At 39.8% G+C, this 22,372-nt stretch overlaps 1 protein-coding gene across 1 annotated transcript; it reads left to right on the top strand.

Annotated features, from left to right (window-relative positions):
- The first annotated feature begins 33 nt into the window (after positions 1-33).
- LOC124147676 (zinc finger-containing ubiquitin peptidase 1-like) lies at positions 34-11,198 on the top strand. The gene is made up of 9 exons (XM_046518394.2): positions 34-185; positions 840-1,844; positions 3,304-3,398; positions 4,037-4,205; positions 5,775-5,966; positions 6,756-6,924; positions 7,392-7,519; positions 8,477-8,694; positions 10,116-11,198. The coding sequence occupies exons 2-9, from the start codon at positions 842-844 to the stop codon at positions 10,149-10,151; spliced, it is 2,010 nt and encodes a 669-aa protein (XP_046374350.1). The 5' UTR covers positions 34-185; positions 840-841; the 3' UTR covers positions 10,152-11,198.
- Positions 11,199-22,372: the final 11,174 nt, after the last annotated feature.

The raw sequence follows: 22,372 nt of genomic DNA on the forward strand, positions 1-22,372 counted from the left end.
ACATTTAGTAAAACACGATTGGATTGGATAATGTCTGAGAAAATCCCCTTTAGTCCGTATGTTCCAACACATCCTCATAGATTAAAAATTATAATGCTGTCGAGAAGAGGGTTCTCCACCATGCCGGTGCCAGGGATTGAATCTGATATGTGAAGGGCGGGAGAGTTTCTTTTATACTCTCACTGGTATGTGATCATGTTGTGATGTTTTTATTACGACAAAAGAACCCCGAATGTTTACTTTCAAATGAAACTGAAAGTTCAAATGGAAAATTTGGAAACTGTGTAGCTAATCTACATAGATTATTTATGAAGTGTGTGAGTGTTCGCAATTATGACAGCACTCAAGTATATTTCATAAAGTAAATTACTTGGCTAGTATCATATATAGAGGCCACATGTATTATTCATGGAATAATTTATTGATTCATTTCTAAATGTCATAGACGTTGTGAATGAATGGATATCTCTTTGCCGCCTGATAATCATTCTTATGTATGTATGTCAAAGCCTGTACTGTGTTCTTGTTACTTTTTTTAATTGTTTATATGGTAATTTATATACCAAAATACAGGAATGTACATGTATAATTATTCTGGTATTTGAATAATTACAAGAATTGCCATGACATGATATATTCATGAAATTCCCTGTCATGTCCAAGCCATTTCACATCATCAGTCAGTGCCAATATAATTGGTCTTGAAAGCCTGGGATGGGGTATTGGTTACACCAGATTGTCGGCCTATATGGTAGGCCTATATTGTAACTCATGATAAGCTGTTTTTAGCAGAGTATTGCATGTGTATTTATATGGTAATTTCAACAGCATTGTTTCAGAAATGGCAGAGGGGCGAGTTGGCGACACAATGGAGTCTGACAACAAAGACGAGACATTCACCTGCATCCTGTGTGGGAAGGCGGAGTTGTCGGAAGATGAGATGAAGTTCCATATTATGGTGGAACACATAGAAGAAAATGTCTGCTGCCCCTTCTGTGACCAGAACTGCCTCACTCCAGAAAAGCTTAACTGTCATATTAACGATGAACATATGGATCTCCTCAGTCCTGTGAATCGAGACTCTGATGAGTTTCCAGAGGCAAGTGGCACCAACGGAGAAATGGTCATAGATAAATCTGACACAGAGTTTGATAATATTGAAAGTTCAAAGGTTATCATCAACTATGTGAATGACAGTGACAGTTCAGAGCAGGGAAACCCTCATGAAGATGGAAGCAGAACTATTGTAAAACAAAACGAAAAGAACATAGAATCCAGTCAGATAAATTCACAAGATGATGTCACATCAAAAATTGATGTGAAACGTTCAAAGCTTTACTTAGATGTACCAAAGTCTTTCAATGGTGCTCAACAGCGCCGGAACAAGTCCTCAGCTGGTTCTGAGGACACACAGACTGGGCCAGTTGTCTCCCTTGCCACACCTGATCACACGTTTCACTGTCCAATCTGCAGTTATAGCACAAACTCGGAGGTGTTGATACAGCAGCATGTCAACCGCGACCACCGGGACATCCTAAGCCCGATGAAGGCACAGGAACATGCCATGTCGGAAGACAAATATGATATGTTGTATTCTTGTCCAATCTGTGGCATGAGTTTTGATACTCCACGCACACTAGAACTGCACATCAACTCCAAACATGTTGACATTTTGAGTCCAAATAGTTGTAACAAGCAGCAGCCAACAACACCAGGCGCCCAGTCAGCAAGTTCAGGAGAAAATGGTGACCTATTGTACTGCCCAGTGTGTGACCAGGAGTTTGGGGACACCCTCACTCTGTCTGCACATGTAGATGGCCATTTCTCAGCGGAGCAGACGCCAGGTAGGTGATCCCTGAAAGGTCGCCAGATGTGTTTCAAATTGACCATAGTACAATATCTGTGACTTTTTGACAGGTAAGGTATTTTTTTCTGAAAAAATAACCATCCAGAGCTCCACATAAGATGCATATTTGCTTAAAATATGCAAAATAAATCCCCATATCCCAATTAAATTTGAGATGCTTGCATACAAATATAACTGAGAAAAATACCAATAGTATAATAACACTGTGCACAATTACAAAATGTAGCTTATGTCCTTACAGATCTTTATGAAATATTGATCAAATGCAGGCATGACATAAACATGAACTCTACTCTGGTGGATAATGCACAAAAGTGCATTGATAATCATCAGTAGTTTGTCTATCACAGGAATGGCTGCATATTTACGCAGGAGGTGAAAATATTCTTCCATGACATTTAAGAATCCTGCATTCTTATTGATCATGCAGCAAGAAGTATTTTATTTATTTTTACCATGGATTTGTTGATGACTACACCATGTCTCCTGTATATTTTGTGTCTTTGTGAAACTGCTGTATGTCCTGTTGATGTGAAACTGCTGTATGTTCTGTTGATGTGAAACTTGTATGTTCTGTTGATGTGAAACGGTTGTAAGTTGTGTTGATGTGAAACTTGTATGTTCTGTTGATGTGAAACTTGTATGTCCTGTTGATGTGAAACTTGTATGTCCTGTTGATGTGAAACTTGTATGTTCTGTTGATGTGAACGGTTGTAAGTTGTGTTGATGTGAAACTGCTGTATGTTCTGTTGATGTGAAACTTGTATGTTCTGTTGATGTGAAACGGTTGTAAGTTGTGTTGATGTGAAACTTGTATGTTCTCTTGATGTGAAACTGCTGTTTTGTATTGATGTGAAACTGCTGTATGTTGTGTTGATGTGAAACTGTTGTAAGTTGTGTTAATGTGAAACTGTTGCATGTTCTGTTAATGTGAAACTGTTGCATGTTCTGTTAATGTGAAACTGCTGTATGTTCTGTTAATGTGAAACTGTTGCATGTTCTGTTAATGTGAAACTGTTGCATGTTCTGTTAATGTGAAACTGCTGTATGTTCTGTTAATGTGAAACTGTTACATGTTCTGTTAATGTGAAACTGCTGTATGTTCTGTTGATCAGAAACTGTTGCATGTTCTGTTAATGTGAAACTGTTGCATGTTCTGTTAATGTGAAACTGCTGTATGTTCTGTTAATGTGAAACTGTTACATGTTCTGTTAATGTGAAACTGCTGTATGTTCTGTTGATCAGAAACTGTTGCATGTCCTGTTAATGTGAAACTGTTGCATGTTCTGTTAATGTGAAACTGTTGCATGTTCTGTTAATGTGAAACTGTTGCATGTTCCGTTAATGTGAAGCTGCTGCATGTTCTGTTAATGTGAAACTGTTGCATGTTCTGTTAATGTGTTGTCAGTGTGTAACTTTACTGTATGTGCTGTCAGTGGCCGAGATGTCAGATGCTCTCCTTGCTGAAGAACTACAACGATGTGAGACTGCGTCAGTCAGTAGAGAGAAGAAAGACTTCCAGATGCTCCAGGTGAGAATCTCTCCTTCGATATCCTGTTACCATGGTTACTATAAATATATGCACAAACACTCAAAGATATCGTCACTAGTACATGATGGATAAATCATGTCAGTTAGTCTATAGTCTATGAATTTACCTTAGTATCTATTTGACACATCTTTATAATCACCTTTCAATGATCGGCCATCTGATCTGTAATGACTAACGCATTTAACTGTCACAGGTTCATTAACAACTTCGGAAATTTCTCCTGTCACGATTATCATGTCGGCCATTTTGACATCTTGTACTTGATGTAAATGTATTATGAACTATCATTGTGACTGACTTACTGAGGTAGTTCTTAACAGACCTTTCTCACCCAATGATGATATTATTTGAATACATTTCTTGTAAACAAACTACAACAGATCACGTCACCTCTCTTTTTGGGGAACTATTTCATTTGGCGATACAGGTGCTTGTTGTATGACTGTAAGTGTAAACATGAAGTCACACATATAGGGTGAGGGTCTCGCAAGCTCTGATGTTCCTACATTTTTGCCCCCACCCTGTGAAGGTTCATACTCCGATGAGCTCACACAAAGTGAAAGTCAGTTCTTAAATTGTATCGTTACTGATTCCTGCACTACTTATATCTGCTGCAGGCGATGTATGGCATGGATGAGAAGGCCAGCTACAAACAGCAGTATGAGAAGAGTCTGGAGCGAGCTGTGTGGAAGGGGGACCTCACCATCTCTGAGTTCTACCAGCAGAAGACTCGGTTACAAGCCAGTGACATGAACGGAGTGGACGATGGACATTCCTGTACCAGAGGTAGGCAGACACAAACTCAGTGGTGTGGAATGTGTTCTGTTGTCCATGGACATTCCTGTACCAGAGGTAGGCAGACACAAACTCAGTGGTGTGGAATGTGTTCTGTTGTCCATGGACATTCGTGTACCAGAGATAGGCAGACACAAACAGTAGTGTGGAATGTGTTCTGTTGTCCATGGACATTCCTGTACCAGAGGTAGGCAGACACAAACTCATTGGTGTGGAATGTATTCTGTTGTCCATGGACATTCCTGTACCAGAGAGGCAGACACAAACACAGTGGTGTGGAATGTGTTCTGTTGTCTATGGACATTCCTGTACCAGAGGTAGGCAGACACAAACTCATTGGTGTGGAATGTATTCTGTTGTCCATGGACATTCCTGTACCAGAGAGGCAGACACAAACACAGTGGTGTGGAATGTGTTCTGTTGTCCATGGACATTCCTGTACCAGAGGTAGGCAGACACAAACTCAGTGGTGTGGAATGTGTTCTGTTGTCCATGGACATTCCTGTACCAGAGGTAGGGAGACACAAACTCATTGGTGTGGAATGTGTTCTGTTGTCCATGGACATACCTGTACCAGAGGTAGGCAGACACAAACTCAGTGGTGTGGAATGTGTTCTGTTGTCCATGGACATTCCTGTACCAGAGGTAGGCAGACACAAACTCAGTGGTGTGGAATGTGTTCTGTTGTCCATGGACATACCTGTACCAGAGGTAGGCAGACACAAACACAGTGGTGTGGAATGTGTTCTGTTGTCCATGGACATTCCTGTACCAGAGGTAGGCAGACACAAACTCAGTGGTGTGGAATGTGTTCTGTTGTCCATGGACATTCCTGTACCAGAGGTAGGGAGACACAAACTCAGTGGTGTGGAATGTGTTCTGTTGTCCATGGACATACCTGTACCAGAGGTAGGCAGACACAAACTCATTGGTGTGGAATGTGTTCTGTTGTCCATGGACATTCCTGTACCAGAGGTAGGCAGACACAAACTCAGTGGTGTGGAATGTGTTCTGTTGTCCATGGACATACCTGTACCAGAGGTAGGCAGACACAAACACAGTGGTGTGGAATGTGTTCTGTTGTCCATGGACATTCCTGTACCAGAGGTAGGCAGACACAAACTCAGTGGTGTGGAATGTGTTCTGTTGTCCATGGACATTCCTGTACCAGAGGTAGGGAGACACAAACTCAGTGGTGTGGAATGTGTTCTGTTGTCCATGGACATACCTGTACCAGAGGTAGGCAGACACAAACTCAGTGGTGTGGAATGTGTTCTGTTGTCCATGGACATACCTGTACCAGAGGTAGGCAGACACAAACTCAGTGGTGTGGAATGTGTTCTGTTGTCCATGGACAAGAAGCCTTAAGTTTGTCTCAAGACAAAGACCCGTGTGGGGATTTCTTGGCAGAAAAGGCTTTCATAATTAAATATTTCCACTCGTCTGCTTGCCCCAAATTTGATTATTTATACTCTCTGCCTTAATCTGTCATAAATAGTGGTCACTTGGCTGTCGAAATTATTTTTTGAGATTGAGATTGAGAATAATTTATTATTCCAGGCATAATCCCTCACCTCCAGCAATTCTACAGGAAGTGCCCCGGTTTTGTCAATCAGGCCTGGCTGTGCTCTGCTGTCGACCATTACAGTGGTTCCTATGGCGACAAGGGCTGGGGCTGTGGCTACCGGAATCTACAGATGCTGTTATCTTCACTTTCATCAGATCCAAACTTTTGTAAAGTTCTCTTCAATGGTGAGTGAAGAAATGTAATAAGATAATTGGCATAAAGTTTGGCAAAAGGCATTTTATATGTGAACATGTAGAGTTCGTTCAAAGCACCATTGTGGCATTTAGACCTGTAGGTTTAAGGTGACGGATAATGATTGGTGATGGCCATGCAGAATGTCTCCCAAAATTGATCACAGAATTCCAATAACATTTTAAACATGGCTGCCATGGGAGCTGTATTGAAAACGTTATATAGAAATATATCTACATGCCCCTCAAAGTACAAAGATTATGGAGCTGACACTTTGTATTAATGTTCACAGTTATGGTGTCTCTAAATTTTGCTGACTGCCTCTGTTGTCTAGTGTCCGCCTAGAGAGCGGAAGGTCTGGGTTTCGATCCCAGGCCGCGTCATACCAAAAGTCGTTAAAAGGTAGTACTTGTTGTTACCCTGTCTGGAGCTCGGCATGAAGGGCCTGAAACAAGAAGTGGTTGGCTTGGAGTCTGTGTACTGTGTCTGAGTGGGGTATTCATGTTAAACTGCAGTATATTATCTCAGTGGGCTAGCACTGTAAAGTGGCATCCGTCGCTATGTAAGTGCAATAATCTTGGATGCAATGTTCAACCTCATTTCACTTCACCTCTAATGTTTCTAATTTCTATCCAATTTTAAACATGGACACCATTATTTCTTTATAATTCAGGTGAGCTTATACTTTGTTGCTTTTAAACTCAGTCAGTCGAAAATTTAAAGAAAGCGTTGCCTTACATGTTTACCACAAAATGATGGTGACATTGGCCATGTGTCATCAGGTCGCCCACTAATCCCGTCCATCCCAAAGATCCAACGTCTGATTGAGGCCGCCTGGGAGAAGGGTTTTGACAAGCAGGGCTGCGAGCAGCTCGGGGGGCGTGTTGCCAACACCAGGAAGTGGATCGGCGCCACAGAGATCGTGGCCACTCTGTCTTCCCTCAAGATGAAGTCAGTTCCTGCCTTGTGTTACTACTATATATTCTAGCTACTGTTGAAACAAAGTAGGGGATATACGGCATGAAATTATGAGAGATTAGTGTGGGTTTACAAATTATTGATGAACAAGTGAGCCTTGGCTTACAAGATACCAAATAGACTGGACAAAATTAAAGCAAATTTTAAAAAAATGGTTTCAGCAGTATTAAATTCTGTACTTAGAGAAAAGAAGTATGATATCTGAGGATAGCCAATGGTGATTGACTTGTGAAAGATAAATGTTTATTCAAAAATGAAATATCCTCATATTTACCTATAATGATCTCCTGTAGGAACAAAAGCCAAAGTAAGAGATGTTCCGGCTTGTGTTTTGATATTCCGTGTTGTTTGTTGACATGTTGATACCACCTCAGTGCCACCTCAATAGGATATGCTCACAGATAAACTAGCTTTGATGAGTAAACATCTTTTATTTCCAGATGTCAGTTGATCGACTTCCATTCCCCATCTGGCCCTGATGGGACTCACCCAAAGCTGTTCCAGTGGGTGAAGGAATACTTTAGCCGTCCCGGCGCCTTTAAGCCCCCACTCTATCTCCAGCACCAAGGTCAGCCTCAGGACCTTTATAGCATTGTTATGTCTCAATTAAGAATCTTTGAAGTTCCAGATTTGACCTGATTATGATCCTTGCTTTGTCAGTCCCAGATGACTTCTGCAATTCCGCAATCATGGAAAGATTTACAGAAGATGTGACTTATCGCAAAATTTCAGAAATATCACAGAATTTGCCTTTTTTATCATTAACTTTTCTAACAAAATTTTTACTCGAATGATGGTCAGACATACATGTATAAAATATAAATCCAATAATAAAATTAAATTTGAAATGAATAAATCTCACTTTTAAGCGTTCTTGTGCTATTATAACGACATAAAGTTGTTAAACCGACCTGTCTAAATGAAAGAGATTACAATTTGTAAAGAAGAAAAGTGAGTTTGTATTAATTTTTTGGGGAAAAGTGGTTATGTTTTTACCACATACATTTGGTAATGTCACAGCAGAATTTTGGTAATTTTACCGTAGAATTTTGATAATTTTACCGCAGAATTCATCTTGGACTGGCCATGACTTTGCTCAGGGGAATCACCAAGTTGTAAATGTTGATGGTCCTCCTTCCTTCCTAAAGCTGACATGCTGTGAAGTATTTGTTTGTTTTTTGTATAACGCCGCAATCAGCAATATTCCAGCTGTATGATGCAGTCTGTAAATAATCGAGTCTGGACCAGACAATCCAGTGATTGACATCGTGAGCATTGCGCTACGCAATTGGGATACGATGACATGCATCATCCAAATCAGCGAGCCTGACCACCTGAACCCGTTAGTCGCCTCTTACGAAAAGCATAGTCGCCTTTTACGGCAAGCATGGGTTGCTTAAGACCTATTCTAGCCCCGGATCTTCAAGGGCTGTGAAGTAACTGTAATATTATTCAAAGTGGTATTACCCAATTGGTGTCTTTTATCCACTCTTGACCTCTGCCACTAATTGAGCAATGTTTTCAGGTCACAGTCGGACAATCGTAGGCTATGAGGAAATGCGAGACAAAACTGGGCGTCTACTTATATTTGATCCCAGCACTCCCAAAAAGCAGATGATTCAGTTCACTGGCTTCATCAACGGAAACATGATGAGAACTTTACGTCGCAACATCAACGGACTCCGAGCCAAGCAGTACCAACTCGTAGCTGTAGTAGCTGTGTTGTCTGACAAGGAGTATGAGGTGGGTGTGTCAGGCTAGAGTAGCCATGAGTCAGGCTAGAGTAAGGGTGTATCAGGCTAGAGTAGCCATGAGTCAGGCTAGAGTAAGGGTGTGTCAGGCTAGAGTAGGGGTGTGTCAGGGTAGAGTAGGGGTGTATCAGGCTAGAGTAGCCATGAGTCAGGCTAGAGTAAGGGTGTGTCAGGCTAGAGTAGGGATGTGTCAGGGTAGAGTAGGGTGTGTCAGGGTAGAGTAGGGGTGTGTCAGGCTAGAGTAGGGGTGATTCAGGGTAGAGTAGGGGTGTGTCAGGGTAGAGTAGGGGTGTGTCAGGGTAGAGTAGGGTGTGTCAGGTTAGAGTAAGGGTGTGTCAGGATAGAGTAGGGTGTGTCAGGGTAGAGTAGGGTGTGTCAGGGTAGAGTAGGGTGTGTCAGGCTAGAGTAGGGGTGTGTCAGGGTAGAGTAGGGTGTGTCAGGGTAGAGTATGTGTGTGTCAGGCTAGAGTATGTGTGTGTCAGGCTAGAGTAGGGGGGTGTCAGGGTAGAGTATGTGTGTGTCAGGCTAGAGTATGTGTGTGTCAGGCTAGAGTATGTGTGTGTCAGGCTAGAGTAGGGTGTGTCAGGCTAGAGTAGGGGTGTGTCAGGCTAGAGTAGGCATGAATCAGGGTAGAGGAGGGGTGTGTCAGGCTAGAGTATGTGTGTGTCAGGCTAGAGTATATGTGTGTCAGGCTAGAGTAGGCATGAATCAGGCTAGAGTAGGGGTGTGTCAGGGTAGAGTAGGGGTGTGTCAGGCTAGAGTAGGGGTGTGTCAGGATAAGTATGTGTGTGTCAGGCTAGAGTAGGCATGAATCAGGCTAGAGTAGGGGTGTGTCATGGTAGAGTAGGGGTGTGTCAGGCTAGAGTAGGGGTGTGTCAGGGTAGAGTAAGGGTGTGTCAGGCTAGATTAGGGGTGTGTCAGGGTAGAGTAGGGTGTGTCAGGCTAGAGTAGGCATGAATCAGGCTAGAGTAGGGGTGTGTCAGGCTAGAGTAGGGTGGGGCAGGTCAGTGTAGCTGTTGGACTGAGTAGAGCAAGGGGATTGTGCCCTATTTTATATGAATTTCTAACTAAATGACAATCTGACAGTTTTCTTTTGTCGATGACCTAAGCACAATATGTAGGTTTGCAGCTTTTCAGATTTGTTTTCACTTTTCATTTATTCAGATTTGGCAGATGAGTTAACAAATTGTTTTTGAAAGAGTAGTAACTACATCTTATCTAACATCTTAGAAATCTATCCTTGCCCCTTTGACTTAAACATGATTTGCCATTGTGTTAGAGAAGTAAAAAATAAACTAACACAGTGGAAAAATGTTAATCTATTCTCGCATCTGTAGACAACATAAGAAACTGGCTTTGCACAGGACGAAGGTACAACCAGCTGACCCTGCAAATAAATTCTTTATGTTTCAGGAGAGTAAAGTAATGAAGTCGGAGCGAATTAGTTGAGAGTTATCTCCCTTAGAGGCACTTCACACGTATAATATTTAGCAGAAGTCAACTGCTGCCTCCTGTCTATGCACAAGATGTCTGAGAGTGTGAGAATATCCATCTGTCATCATCCACGTTGGTCATAGGGACATGTTCCTGCATTAGTCAAACAGCCTGGCTTCACAGTATTCTTAGATATCTGACACTCAAACAGTTGAGGCTGTCAGGCAGAATCAGTCCATCAAAGTTATTTCCTGAGAAACTAGGGTAGGTGTAAATGGCAGGCCACTCAAGTCTGATTCAAGTCGTTGAAACACCAGTTTGGTTATTGAACTCAAACTTGATGTATACTACTCAAAAGAAGTTAAAGAACAAAGGGAGTCTGTCATGCCATGACAGATTCACTATAGTAACATGAAAAAGTCTGGTGTTCTTTAACTTCTTTTGAGTAATATATATCAATCTTGCTGTACCAAGTAAATGATTATGAGATAAGGCCTAAAGAAAAAATAGTCTTGGTTCTCAGGCACCGCCTGCATCATCATTAAGTTCGCTGCACATTTTGTTTTTATTTCCAGTTTTGACAAAATTCGAAAAATTCTAATTCTTAAAAACGGTGTGATTCAATAACGCATGCAGTTACTTCCCTTTACGTGTGCACTGCTTTACTGCACATCTCGTGTTATAGTCCTGGCGGCAATAGGAGTTTGTATGCTTCTTCATGTAGGGAGGCCCTTTCCAAGGTTGATGGTACAAAACTGTTTATTTGGTTACATACTAAAAATAACACTGCCTGCCTGCCCTATATTTTCAAAAGTCATTGCCTGAGAACCAATTCTTTTATTTTTGTTAAGCCTAATGTCTAAGCCTAGACCAAGACTGAAAATTGGCTCTAGACCTTGGGGTCCCTCAGTAACATTACATTATAACTTAGGCCAGAACAGTGTTTTTCTTGTCTGGTAGATGAGTCTGTCCTGTGGTTGTTGATAGTTTCAAACTTCCCTTCTATTTTAATTTGAAACAAACTTGTCTTGGCATATATTGAAAATAGCATCCTGAATTCATAGTTTATAAACTTAACATTCACCTTTTTCAATGATGTAATTGAAGTGACAAGTTCAAAAGTTTCATGTTGGATATAAATCTTAATTCCTCAAGTTTAGGGGGATGTCTCAAAACTTAAGAATTTCAATTTGTAATCCTACATTGAACTTTTGAACTGGTCCTTGAGCTTGACAGCATTCATATTTGTTAGTTTAATGGCACAAAAGGGCTTGCCTGGTATTATGGTATTTTTTGTGAAATAATGTGTAATATAAGAATTAAGGTTTAAAATTGAAAATGTGTAAATATGTCACTTTATGTGTAAAAGGTTGTAAATGTTATAAGTGTCATAGTGAATATTGAACATGAAGGTGGAGTGGATTTATTCCAGTGTGCAATAAGGTATGCTTACAAAAACCATGAAACACATTATGGCCTCTCGGGCAGTGAGCACTCCAACTACACATCTGTTTTTGAAACCGTGTTTCTGCTGTGACGTAGTGTACTTTTGTACACTAACAAAACAAAAGGCTTCTTGCACCAAGTTTTCAGCAGTCATTCCCCGAGAGGCAATTGTTTTTATGTTTTTATCTTAATACAGTTGTATTAAGCTGTACAAATGTGCCATAGTGTAGCATAAGAGTATTTATATGTCCATTTTCCACTGATATATTGTCAGTCTATACAGTTCATTGACCGATACAGCTTGTCAACCATTTCTTGTGCCTGTCTGTGTCATTGATAAGCAGTCATCATCATCATCATCATCATCATCATCATACATCACCAGACATCTTCCCCAGGCAAGGGAGTTTAGTGACTATAAAAGCCCAGTTTCCACCCTTGCCGAACTAGGCTGGCATTATAGAGTTATATATTGGCTGGACTAATGAGTCTATGCAAAGTCCAATCAAAATCGTGTAACGAAATTGACATTTGGTTCGAAACTGCCATACAGAATTTGCATAGCACCACCAACTTACTGTCAACAGATATTTTCCAACTCATTTCATGTTTTCGATCAAGGTGCTCACGTGATTTGATGCACTTTGTGAAGAAAGACCCGTTTTATTACAATAGATATTTTGATTATCGATCAAATCGTCTTGTCTGGGCGCCGCCATTTTGTTTGAAGCAAGTGTAAGTGATGTGAGAGGTGGAATCTGATTGGTCAATAGGAGGGACATAGGAGGGATAACTCGTAATAGCCACTGGTGGTGCTACGATAGAGCCCAGAAATTCAAGCCTAGTTCGGCAAGGATGGAAACTGGACTTTTACAGTCAGTTAACTCCTTTGCCTTGGGAAGATGATCACCAGTTCGTACTGCAGTATGTTTAATGCCAGTTGCAAACTACAACCAAAACTTGGCGGCATGGTGGCCTACTTGTCCCAGGCGCCACAATTCCTAGAGAAGAGTGTCCTCCCTTGTTATTGCACCTTTGTTTCACAGCATTGCTCCAAGCTTATGGGTTTTCCTCAAGTCGTTAATGCCTACAGCAAGCATGACATTGGACTTATTTCCCACAGTAAGCTGACACGCCATGATAGAACTACAACACTGCTAGAAGCAGAGTAAGGCTGTAATATTCAATACAGGTGCACCGTGTCATAGGCCAATAGGACAGTGTTGTTTGTATACTCACCACCAACAGAAACGTGAATACTATATATGTTGATTAATATGGGAAGAATTATTCATATTCAAGAAATATTAGATTGGTTTGATGCACAATCGAACATGCTGTCATGTTGTGTGAACCGATGCTTATGAACGCATCACATGTGACATCACAGACCCATGACTTGAGATGCACCATTTGTTCATGCAAGATGAGCGTTTGGACGTCACATGCAGCATATCGTGATAAGAATAAAGTCACTCTGTGGTAACACTTGACTGATTGTTAGTTTTGCCATCATTAGTACACATTGGAAACTCTCTTTTTAACGTACATACTTCTCAACATGTTGCTATGGTTCCCGTTTCTTTTGGCGGTGAGTATATATTGTCAGGTTTCATGAGACACTTTGTGTAGATATAAGTTCATGTTCTGTTTAGAAGGAGTTCTTGTGGATACAATACACAAGGAATAGAAGGTTCAGAATTATCATTTTGTGGATGACATTCCAACATTGCTATCAATAGTACTGTATGATGACATTGTATGATTACAGCCCTAGTGAAGGTTTCATTTTGAAAATGAAGTCATCTTTTTACAGGGTTAGACTACTTACGAATTTAACCTGGAACTATCCAGTGGCATAAATGGCACATCTTATATATCAGGGCCTCATTCCACAAAGTGATCTTAGCGCTATGATGATCTTAAGCTTGTGCTAAAGTATGGGAGTTGCGATCACCTTAGGGCTAAGATCACTTTGTGGAACAGGCCCCAGGGTTGGGTGGGGTGTGATATTATCTGATGAGATTTTGCTTTGTTTTCACATGTAACTGTTTTTTCTTGGTTTGTGTACAACTTATCTGAAGTGAATGTTCCTGTAAGGCAACCCTGGTATGGATATGCCTTTAGTTTTCATAGTATATTTTCACAACATTATTTGTATTTGCATGTTTTTTGGCAAGACAATTTTTATTACAATATATCATCTATTCCTTATATGCTTCAAGGTCTATGTGCACAAAGTGACCGTAGCACAGGTCTGCAGGGTGGAGTCGGGGAGGGGGGAACGTTACAGATCCACAGACATGAAAAATAGCACAAGGGAAATATAATCAAAGGTCTAATATTTTTTTAAATACCAGCGACTCTTAATGTTATTATAAAAATAGTTAACATGAAATATCACTCAAATTATATTTCGTGTTGAAAACAGGGGCATTAATTCGTGTTCTTTTGAAGACCATTTTCCATGTTATTTTTTCCGACTATAATCGTTGTACACTACATTTTCTGCAGCTTTAGTTCTGAGGTCACTTATAGCCACTGGATCCTCAACTGAAATAATAAAACGAAGCATAATCCTGACAAAAGACAACATTTTGCATACACACACACTGTCATGTCAGAGCTTCCCCATCACTGAACATTGGAGTGCTGTGTAAACATTCCATTTCTCCTGGGTTGGATCAACCTGACCTGTTACCTGTTAAAATCTACTTTGTTTCCTATTTAGGTCACACATTATTTATTTTTGTTTCACAATCCCCTAATCCCAACTGAAAAGCATTCCGAAAAGACAAAAGATTATACATAAAAAGATTTAGTTTTATTATGTCTCCAGCTAATAATATAGCCCTCACTAAATAATGTTGTATATAAATTCCATGTCTACATCGCTATCCGTAATTCAAGAAGCCAGCTGCTGTTTTAACTCCACGGCAGAATGATTTTCATATAAATATATAATAATATATAATATGATTGATGTAGCTATGTATTATTATTTTTATTTTGACCAACCTTGTGTGGAAAAGCTGGATTATATCTGTGAAACATAAAATTTAAAAAGTGTGGCCTCAAGGTATATAAATAAGTGTAAAAAAGTCGAAAGGGAAATCTTAAGAAGTCTTTAATTTAAGCCATAACAGTTGTTTTGTGGAGATGAGGATAGTGGTCCTACCAGTAGTATGTACACAGGTGATTGGTGCGTGCGTGCGTGATTTGACTTAGTAGCTAGACTATTATAGGCTGCTGGAAACAGGATCTTTATTTGCTGTTCAATTTTTGATGGGAATATTCTGATAATTTTCATGGTTATAAACTCAGAAAAGAGGTTTTGGAAATTTGTTTATTCTACCTTATTTTAGCTTAAGTTGTAACTGTGTCAGCTCCATAGCAATATTGACAACAGTTGCTTACATTCTGTGGCCAGCTTGCCAATCATAATATCCCTATCATAGGCTCAGTAGCTTATTTGTATCTCTCTCTACCTCACAATTGTGAAATAAAATCAGGTCCATAAAACCGTTAATGTTTAACCCATTGCATTGAGTTTAAAATCTTTGATTAGGTGATATTAATCCTCTTTTCAGGTAAGAATTGACTGTAATTGTAAATCTGCTCAGTGCGCACATCGGTTTTAACATTTATATCTCCATAAACCCAAAAATATATTGAAATACATTGTTATAAACACATCAACAATAATAACTGCTCATTTAATGATTAACACACAAAAATTGTAGACAATATGAATCTGTGACATCATTCAGCCCAATAATTCAACACAAGCCTCACCCATTCTATTATCAGCTAATCAGGAAGCAGTAGGGGGCGTGGCCTATCTTGTGCGTTGGTTTACAGAAACTTAAATGCAAAGAAATTTGCTTGGTTAGCCAATCAAATGCCATGGATTCATTTGCAGGTTATTTACATATTTGGGGGGGCACGGGTGGCCCAATCGTCTAAGGCGCCGCGATTCGCTGTGCAGAGTTGCGTCCCTTTGGCACGCCAGAAACCTATGATTGTGGCTTCGAATCCAGGTTCGCCCCGATTATGTTTCTAGGTTTGTCAGCACCATACCCGTGTTCGTGGGTTTCACCGAAGTGGTAAACGTCTGAGACCTGCATCACTTCGGGCTTTCCTCCCACATTAAGCTGACACGCCGTGATATAACTGGAAAACTGTTAGAAGCGGCGTAAAACCCAATTCACTCACTCACTCACTCAGGTATATGATCAGACATTTACAGGTATTGATGTCACAATGTACTTAATCAATGATTACCTGGGTTCACAAGTTTGAGTTTGGTTGAGTCGTGGAATGTGATGTCACCAGACAACTCAGTGAAGTCTGCTTGATATGGTTAGATATGTCTACTATAAGTTGACAAGCAGGGCCTGGAGTGTCTGACTAGACTAGATGTATTGATGACTGGTCGTTGTGTGTCTGGGATAGACGACATGTACTTAACATTTACACTTCTAACAAGTTTGAAATTGGGTTATTCCAAACTCGGGGGGCACGTGTGGCCCAGTCGTCTAAGGCGCCGCAATTTGATGTGCAGAGTTGCGTCCCTTGGGCACACCAGAAACCTATGACTTGGGTTCTAATCCCGGTCCGTCCCGATCATGTTTCTAGGTTTGTCAGCACCATACCCGTGCTCGTGGGTTTCACCGAAGTGGTAAACGTCTGAGACCTGCATCATTTCAGGCATTCCTCCCACATTAGGCTGACACGCCTCGATATAACTGGAATACTGTTAAAAGTGGCGTTAAACCCAACTCACTCATTCTAAACTCCACTAAGGTTTAACGTACAAGTTCCAGGCAGTGATAAATGGCGACCCTGTTTAACAGACAGTGTCTCAGTTCAGCATTGGGTAGAACTTAAATAGCAGTCTGGCCAACTACTTTTAACAGTAAGGGTGTGTTACTGGTGGGAAATCAGTTGCTAGTTATTTTGACTTAATGTTAAGAGTTCGACTTGATATTGCAAAATTAATTGCAAAGTTTGACATTTATTGCACTGCATTGGGTGTCAATTTCCGGTCTTAGACAAATGAGTGCTACAACACAAGTACTGCATACATCATAATAACCGCATATTGCGATATGTCGCTAAATGTAATATGCATAGATTATGTAACATATTTGGTAATAGATTTTATCAAATTATTCATTGTAAATTAAACTGGGCTGTTGTGATTTAAACGAACCCAGATTTTACAGATTTATTCATGATGATCCTACTTTCAGTGGTCATCATAACGAAGACAGTCTTCATCATTTATTTATTCCAATGAATTATTGTTATATTAGATTAACATGTTATTTTTGTGTCAAGGGCTTGATATTGAGACCATGTTGTTTGGAAATACTAATCTACAAGATGATGTTAATATTAAAGTATTGAATCTTTACTACATTACCCTTACAAATATATTTTGCTAGGCTAATTTATATTATAATGTATCCTCTTACAAGTTTGTGTTACATGTAAATTTTCCTTATTCAGGTTTGCAGTACTGTTTTAATTTATGATTTATATTTTCTCTGGGTTAAGGTTTTTATAGAGACTTTTACACTTGTATGTCTGTTGATCAATCCCATTTCATTTTTTAATAAATATTGTTCAAACCAAATACACCGGTCACTTAGAAAATTGACAAAGATGGGCACTTACAGGTATTAAAACTACACACAAGTTAAATTTGTTTTTCAGAGATCAGTCCGTGGTCACTTAATCTAAATGTCAGTAAAACTAAAATATTTTCGATGAAAGTTTTTAGCCAATATATACCCCGTCAGCGCTGCTGTTTACTGTAATGTTGCTTTATCTGATGAAAACTAAACAATAGGAACTTGGGATTTCCACCAAACTAGACAAGATGGGGAAAAAAGCTCTTCACTTATGACAAAACAACCCAAAAAGCAAATACTGTAAAAAACAGAGTTGAAAGATTGTAAATTTTGTAGTTTATGCTGACAGCCTGAAATGATACAAAAGAAAAAATTATGTGCGTACGAGCATCATACACGACAGATATATTTTCCAGAATTTAATTGCCCATAATGAAGGGTGCATATAACACACGAGTGAGTATTATACTCGAATAGATAAGTCTTGTGTACATTGATCAATCGGAAGGGGTGCTAATTGGGATTGTTCACTAGCCAATATATTGGCAAATATCGCCGTGGGCGCTTATTAGACCGGGGCGCTTATTACGTCGAATACGGTATTTGATTGTTTTAGATTTGTCTTCACTTAATCAATGGAGATATTATATAGTTCACATTACATTCTTCAGCAAGGCAGACAGTACTGACATACACTTTTGCACCTTTATTGCAAGAGTTGAAGACATCAGATAGGAGTCAGTAGTACATATAGTATGTTTAACTTGGTAAATAATGATTATATTTACCTGTACAATAAAGAGCATCATAGAATATACGTGTTTACTACGTGGGTGAGTTTGGGTAATGAATCTTGGTGATAATTGCTTTGAGCATCTTTATTCAGAATCTTTCTCTTTGTGTGTTTTCAAGTCCACTGATACATAAAAGTGAAAATATTCTTTTCACTATATTTTGCAGCCATTTTCAAATTAAAATCTATATAAACAAATACCAGAAATGCTCTAGCTTGTTAATATGTCACTGAAATATCACATCCAAGAGTATAAAAAGCCAAGGAAACAAAGCATGAAATTTCCCAAAAAATAATTATTTACTGATGTTGATGACGGTGAAACTTTATGCTTCAAGTTCCTTTGTTATTTATAATGTTGGGTGTGAAGCTAATACTACTGTTTGTCAGCTGACACCCTGTGATATAACTGAAATACTGTTTAAGGCTGTGTTAAACCCAACTAAAAACCCTCACTCACTCTACAACTAGTGAACATCAGTGTGTGACCAATCAACAACTAGAACCAAATAATGGCTTGAAAACTGACCTGTGATAACTAGTCTGTATTACTTTGGGTTTCTCTGGCTTTTCCAACTTCCTTGAATCGGACATCCTCCAACACACAGATTTCCCCCACCCAAACCAATGTTTTATAGCCTGAGAACCAAGTATTCGTTTTTGCTCTGAACCTCAATTCTCTTAGGAAGAGAATTTTTGGATGTCAACTTCATTATGTTGATATCCATAAATTCTCTTCCTCATGTGTATCACTTCTAAATGCCTTTCAAAGACTCAGTCCTTTAACATTGTTTCCTAGTACTAACATGTACATAGCATATGTATGTATGTAACATTACATCCATACCATTCAATGTGACTTGCTGTTGTAATAGCTGCTGGTTGTATGGATGTGATCCAGTATGGTGATAGTGTGCTGAATCAGATGAGAGTTGGATGTTAGGTTTAGAAGAGGGCTCCATATTCAAATGTAAATAGAATTGACTGTTTCTTTGTCCTAATTGATATAATGAAACATGATTTAGCTGTTTAGAATAATCAGTGATACCAACATGTGGAGATCCAACTGTACAGCCTCACTCTGATTTGGCCAGCCTCATTCTGATTTGGCCAGCCTCACTTTGACAAGGCCAGCCTCACTTCTTCCATTGCCTGCCTTTGAACAACAGACACCTCATAACGAAGTGCATGGTCTTTATCTGGTGTGATCCCATTAATGGGCCATGATTGCTCATAATGGTGATCTACTTTTGTTTCATGGTTGTTTAAATGAATGGATTCAAGAAATGATATTGCAAATCACCTCACATGCTCAAATCCAGGGACATGGCATTCTGTGTGGCTCCATTATCTCCATGGAGATCTTGATCTAGGAAAGAACAAGTTTGTTACCGACCTTGCCATCAGAGCTGCATTGCACAGCTTCATAGCAAACAAGTAAACCTCTGCGTTTGAGCGCTTCCATGAACCACGGATGCTATCAAGTTTGAAAAAAGAAGTCTGATTGGCTGAAGGTGAATGGGGTTTCGTAGCCTTTATCCAGGGGCATAGTAGAGATACAAAGCGTAACATGGCCCTGGTTTTCTGGATGATTACAGCACTTGTACAACTATGTTTAGCTTCTCACTCAACTGACTTACTGACCAAACTCTTTTGAATTCTTTGCTTATGAATTTTATTATTTGAAATTGCTATTTACTGAACTGTTGGTGTTTAACATATTTCTTTGTCAATGAAACCATAGGATAAAACATAAGCAATAAATTTTTGATGCCTTCTTAAAATGTGTTTCTCAGAGGCAAATGATTTATAGTTACAATTTGTATTTTATATCAAACAATACGTCTATATTTCTGCATCTTTGGCAAAAACAAAATGGTGACCCAATGAGTTTGTTAGAATTCTGTAATGGAGATGTTACAACTATTTCACCTTTGAGTATTATGTGTTTCTAGAAGTGCATTCCTGAAACTAGACATTGTGTAGGGGACCAGTCATGTGTTGATCCAAGTATGTTCTGAAAATCCTTAACAACATATTTTCAGTTATTTCATCAGCTGTTGGTTATACACTACTCAAAGGAAGCTAAAGAACACGCAATTCTTGACAGATTTACAAATGTAATAGGAAAGAATTGAGTGTTCTTAACTTCTTTTGAGCAGTATATACCATAATCCTCCCCATGATTGTAAAGTACCAAGAATGTGTTTGGTGACCCTCCAAAGTGAACCCCCATAATCTCAATCCTTATGTATAACAGGGCGGTCGGGTAGCCTAGTTGTTTAAGCGTTCGCTCGTCACACCGAATACCCGGGTTCGATTCCCAACATGGGTACAATGTGTGAAGCCCATTTCTGGTGTCCCCTGCCGTGATATTGCTGGAATATTGCTAAAAGCGGCGTAAAACCATACTCACTCACTTATGTATAACATGACTGGTCTTTAGAATCGGTAGAACCCTAAAATGGATTAAATCATGATTTTATCAGAGATTTGTTCTAGCTGGGTACCAGTCCATTCTGACTGTCCGAGTTCATGTGTATGTTTATTTCATCACCTACTGCTTCCAAAGCAACATGTCCACGTGTTAGTCTTTGTCTCAAGGTTGTGTCCCGTCTCTTGTAATGGATGTATATTACAACATCTAAAAGTTACTTCATAGTGCTATTTCATTACACTTTACGGTTTCTTTTTTATTCTTCGGGATGCTATTACCTGTTTGCATAAATCTTGATTTTATGGTAATAAAGTTGATCAACTTTATAGATTAACACCTTGTTTTCTTCAGCCAGTACCCCATGTTCTGTCAATGAATACGCATGTCCTTGTGGGATTGTTTTTGGTTGGAATGTACAGGGTTTTACGTGATGAACAAATGAGTGTCCAGTACGCACACAAATGTAGAAAATGGACACAGAAAAAATATACTGTGTCCCAAGAGACGCACAATAATATTCATTGTGCCTACAGCGCATCAAGAGCAGTTACGGGTGTGTCATTTCGTCCATCAATCATAACCACTGTCCACATGATCATTGATTCATTCAAGGTTTTAAAGTAATTATCAACACGTACAGTACAGATCAGCATTTCATTACAGGACCGTCATAAAGCCTGTAAGGACCCTCTAAAGTAATTACTGGTGGTCCCATGGACCCCCACTTTCTTAAGTCCAGGTAAAACCCTGGATGTAGCAAGGTCACGTTGAGGGCATTGGTTCGAAATGATTGGTTGTTTAACGCTGCCCTCGGCAATATTTCCACTATATGATGTCAGTCTGTAAATAACGGAGTCTGGACCAGACAATCCAGTGATCTACATCATTAGCATTGATCTACCCAATTGGGATACGATGACATGCATCAACCAAGTCAGCAAGCCTGACCACCCGATCCCGTTAGTCGCCTCTTACGACAAGCATGGGTTGCTGAAAACCAGTTCAAATCCAGTTCTTCGCGATGTTTGAAATGATTTAGTTTACTGGTATTCTGATCAGTTAGTTCGTGGGAGTATTTGGGGGTAGAAAAATAGGCCATGCTTATCTAAACTGACGCCTGGTGGTCAGTGTGTGGCCAGGCTGATGTATGTTACTGTGCCCCAAAGGGAGATTCTTGGTGGCATTGTGATAGGGATTTTCTTGACACGATTATTCATGCCTTGAATAATGCTGACTGAAATAAAACGTCTTTCACTCACTCAGTTGGAAAGAAATATGGGTATGTCAGCAAAAGTGATGATATGTAATGAATGGTGTGGATTTAAGGTTCCACTGCTGGTCCTCGCATATTTGCACCTGTACATTGACAAAAGGGAAACATCAATCCCTACCATCACCAGCAGTAACAGCTTACAGCTACCTGTTATGACCTGCATCGGTTGCTAGGAACCAATTCTAACCCAGTCTCCATCAGTTTTGTAGACAGCCTCAAGAAACTTGTGAAATCTCCAGTAAGGTCGATTAATAAACTAAATATATCAACATCAAAATATACTGACTATAATGAAATTAAAGACAAGTTGGCAGACTCACTAGTGTTGGGCAGAGACTATGCAATCAGCATGTGTTGGGCAGAGACTACGCTATCAGCATGTGTTGGGCAGAGACTACTCCATCAGTATGTGTTGGGCAGAGACTACGCCATCAGTATGTGTTGGGCAGAGACAACGCCATCAGCATGTGTTGGGCAGAGACAACGCCATCAGCATGTGTTGGGCAGAGACTACGCCATCAGCATGTGTTGGGCAGAGACAACGCCATCAGCATGTGTTGGGCAGAGACTACTCCATCAGCATGTGTTGGGCAGAGACAACGCCATCAGTATGTGTTGGGCAGCGACAACGCCATCAGCATGTGTTGG

This window comes from Haliotis rufescens, unplaced genomic scaffold (genome assembly GCF_023055435.1).
Source record: "Haliotis rufescens isolate VD_foot unplaced genomic scaffold, xgHalRufe1.0.p SCAF_32, whole genome shotgun sequence".
NCBI lineage: Eukaryota > Metazoa > Mollusca > Gastropoda > Lepetellida > Haliotidae > Haliotis > Haliotis rufescens.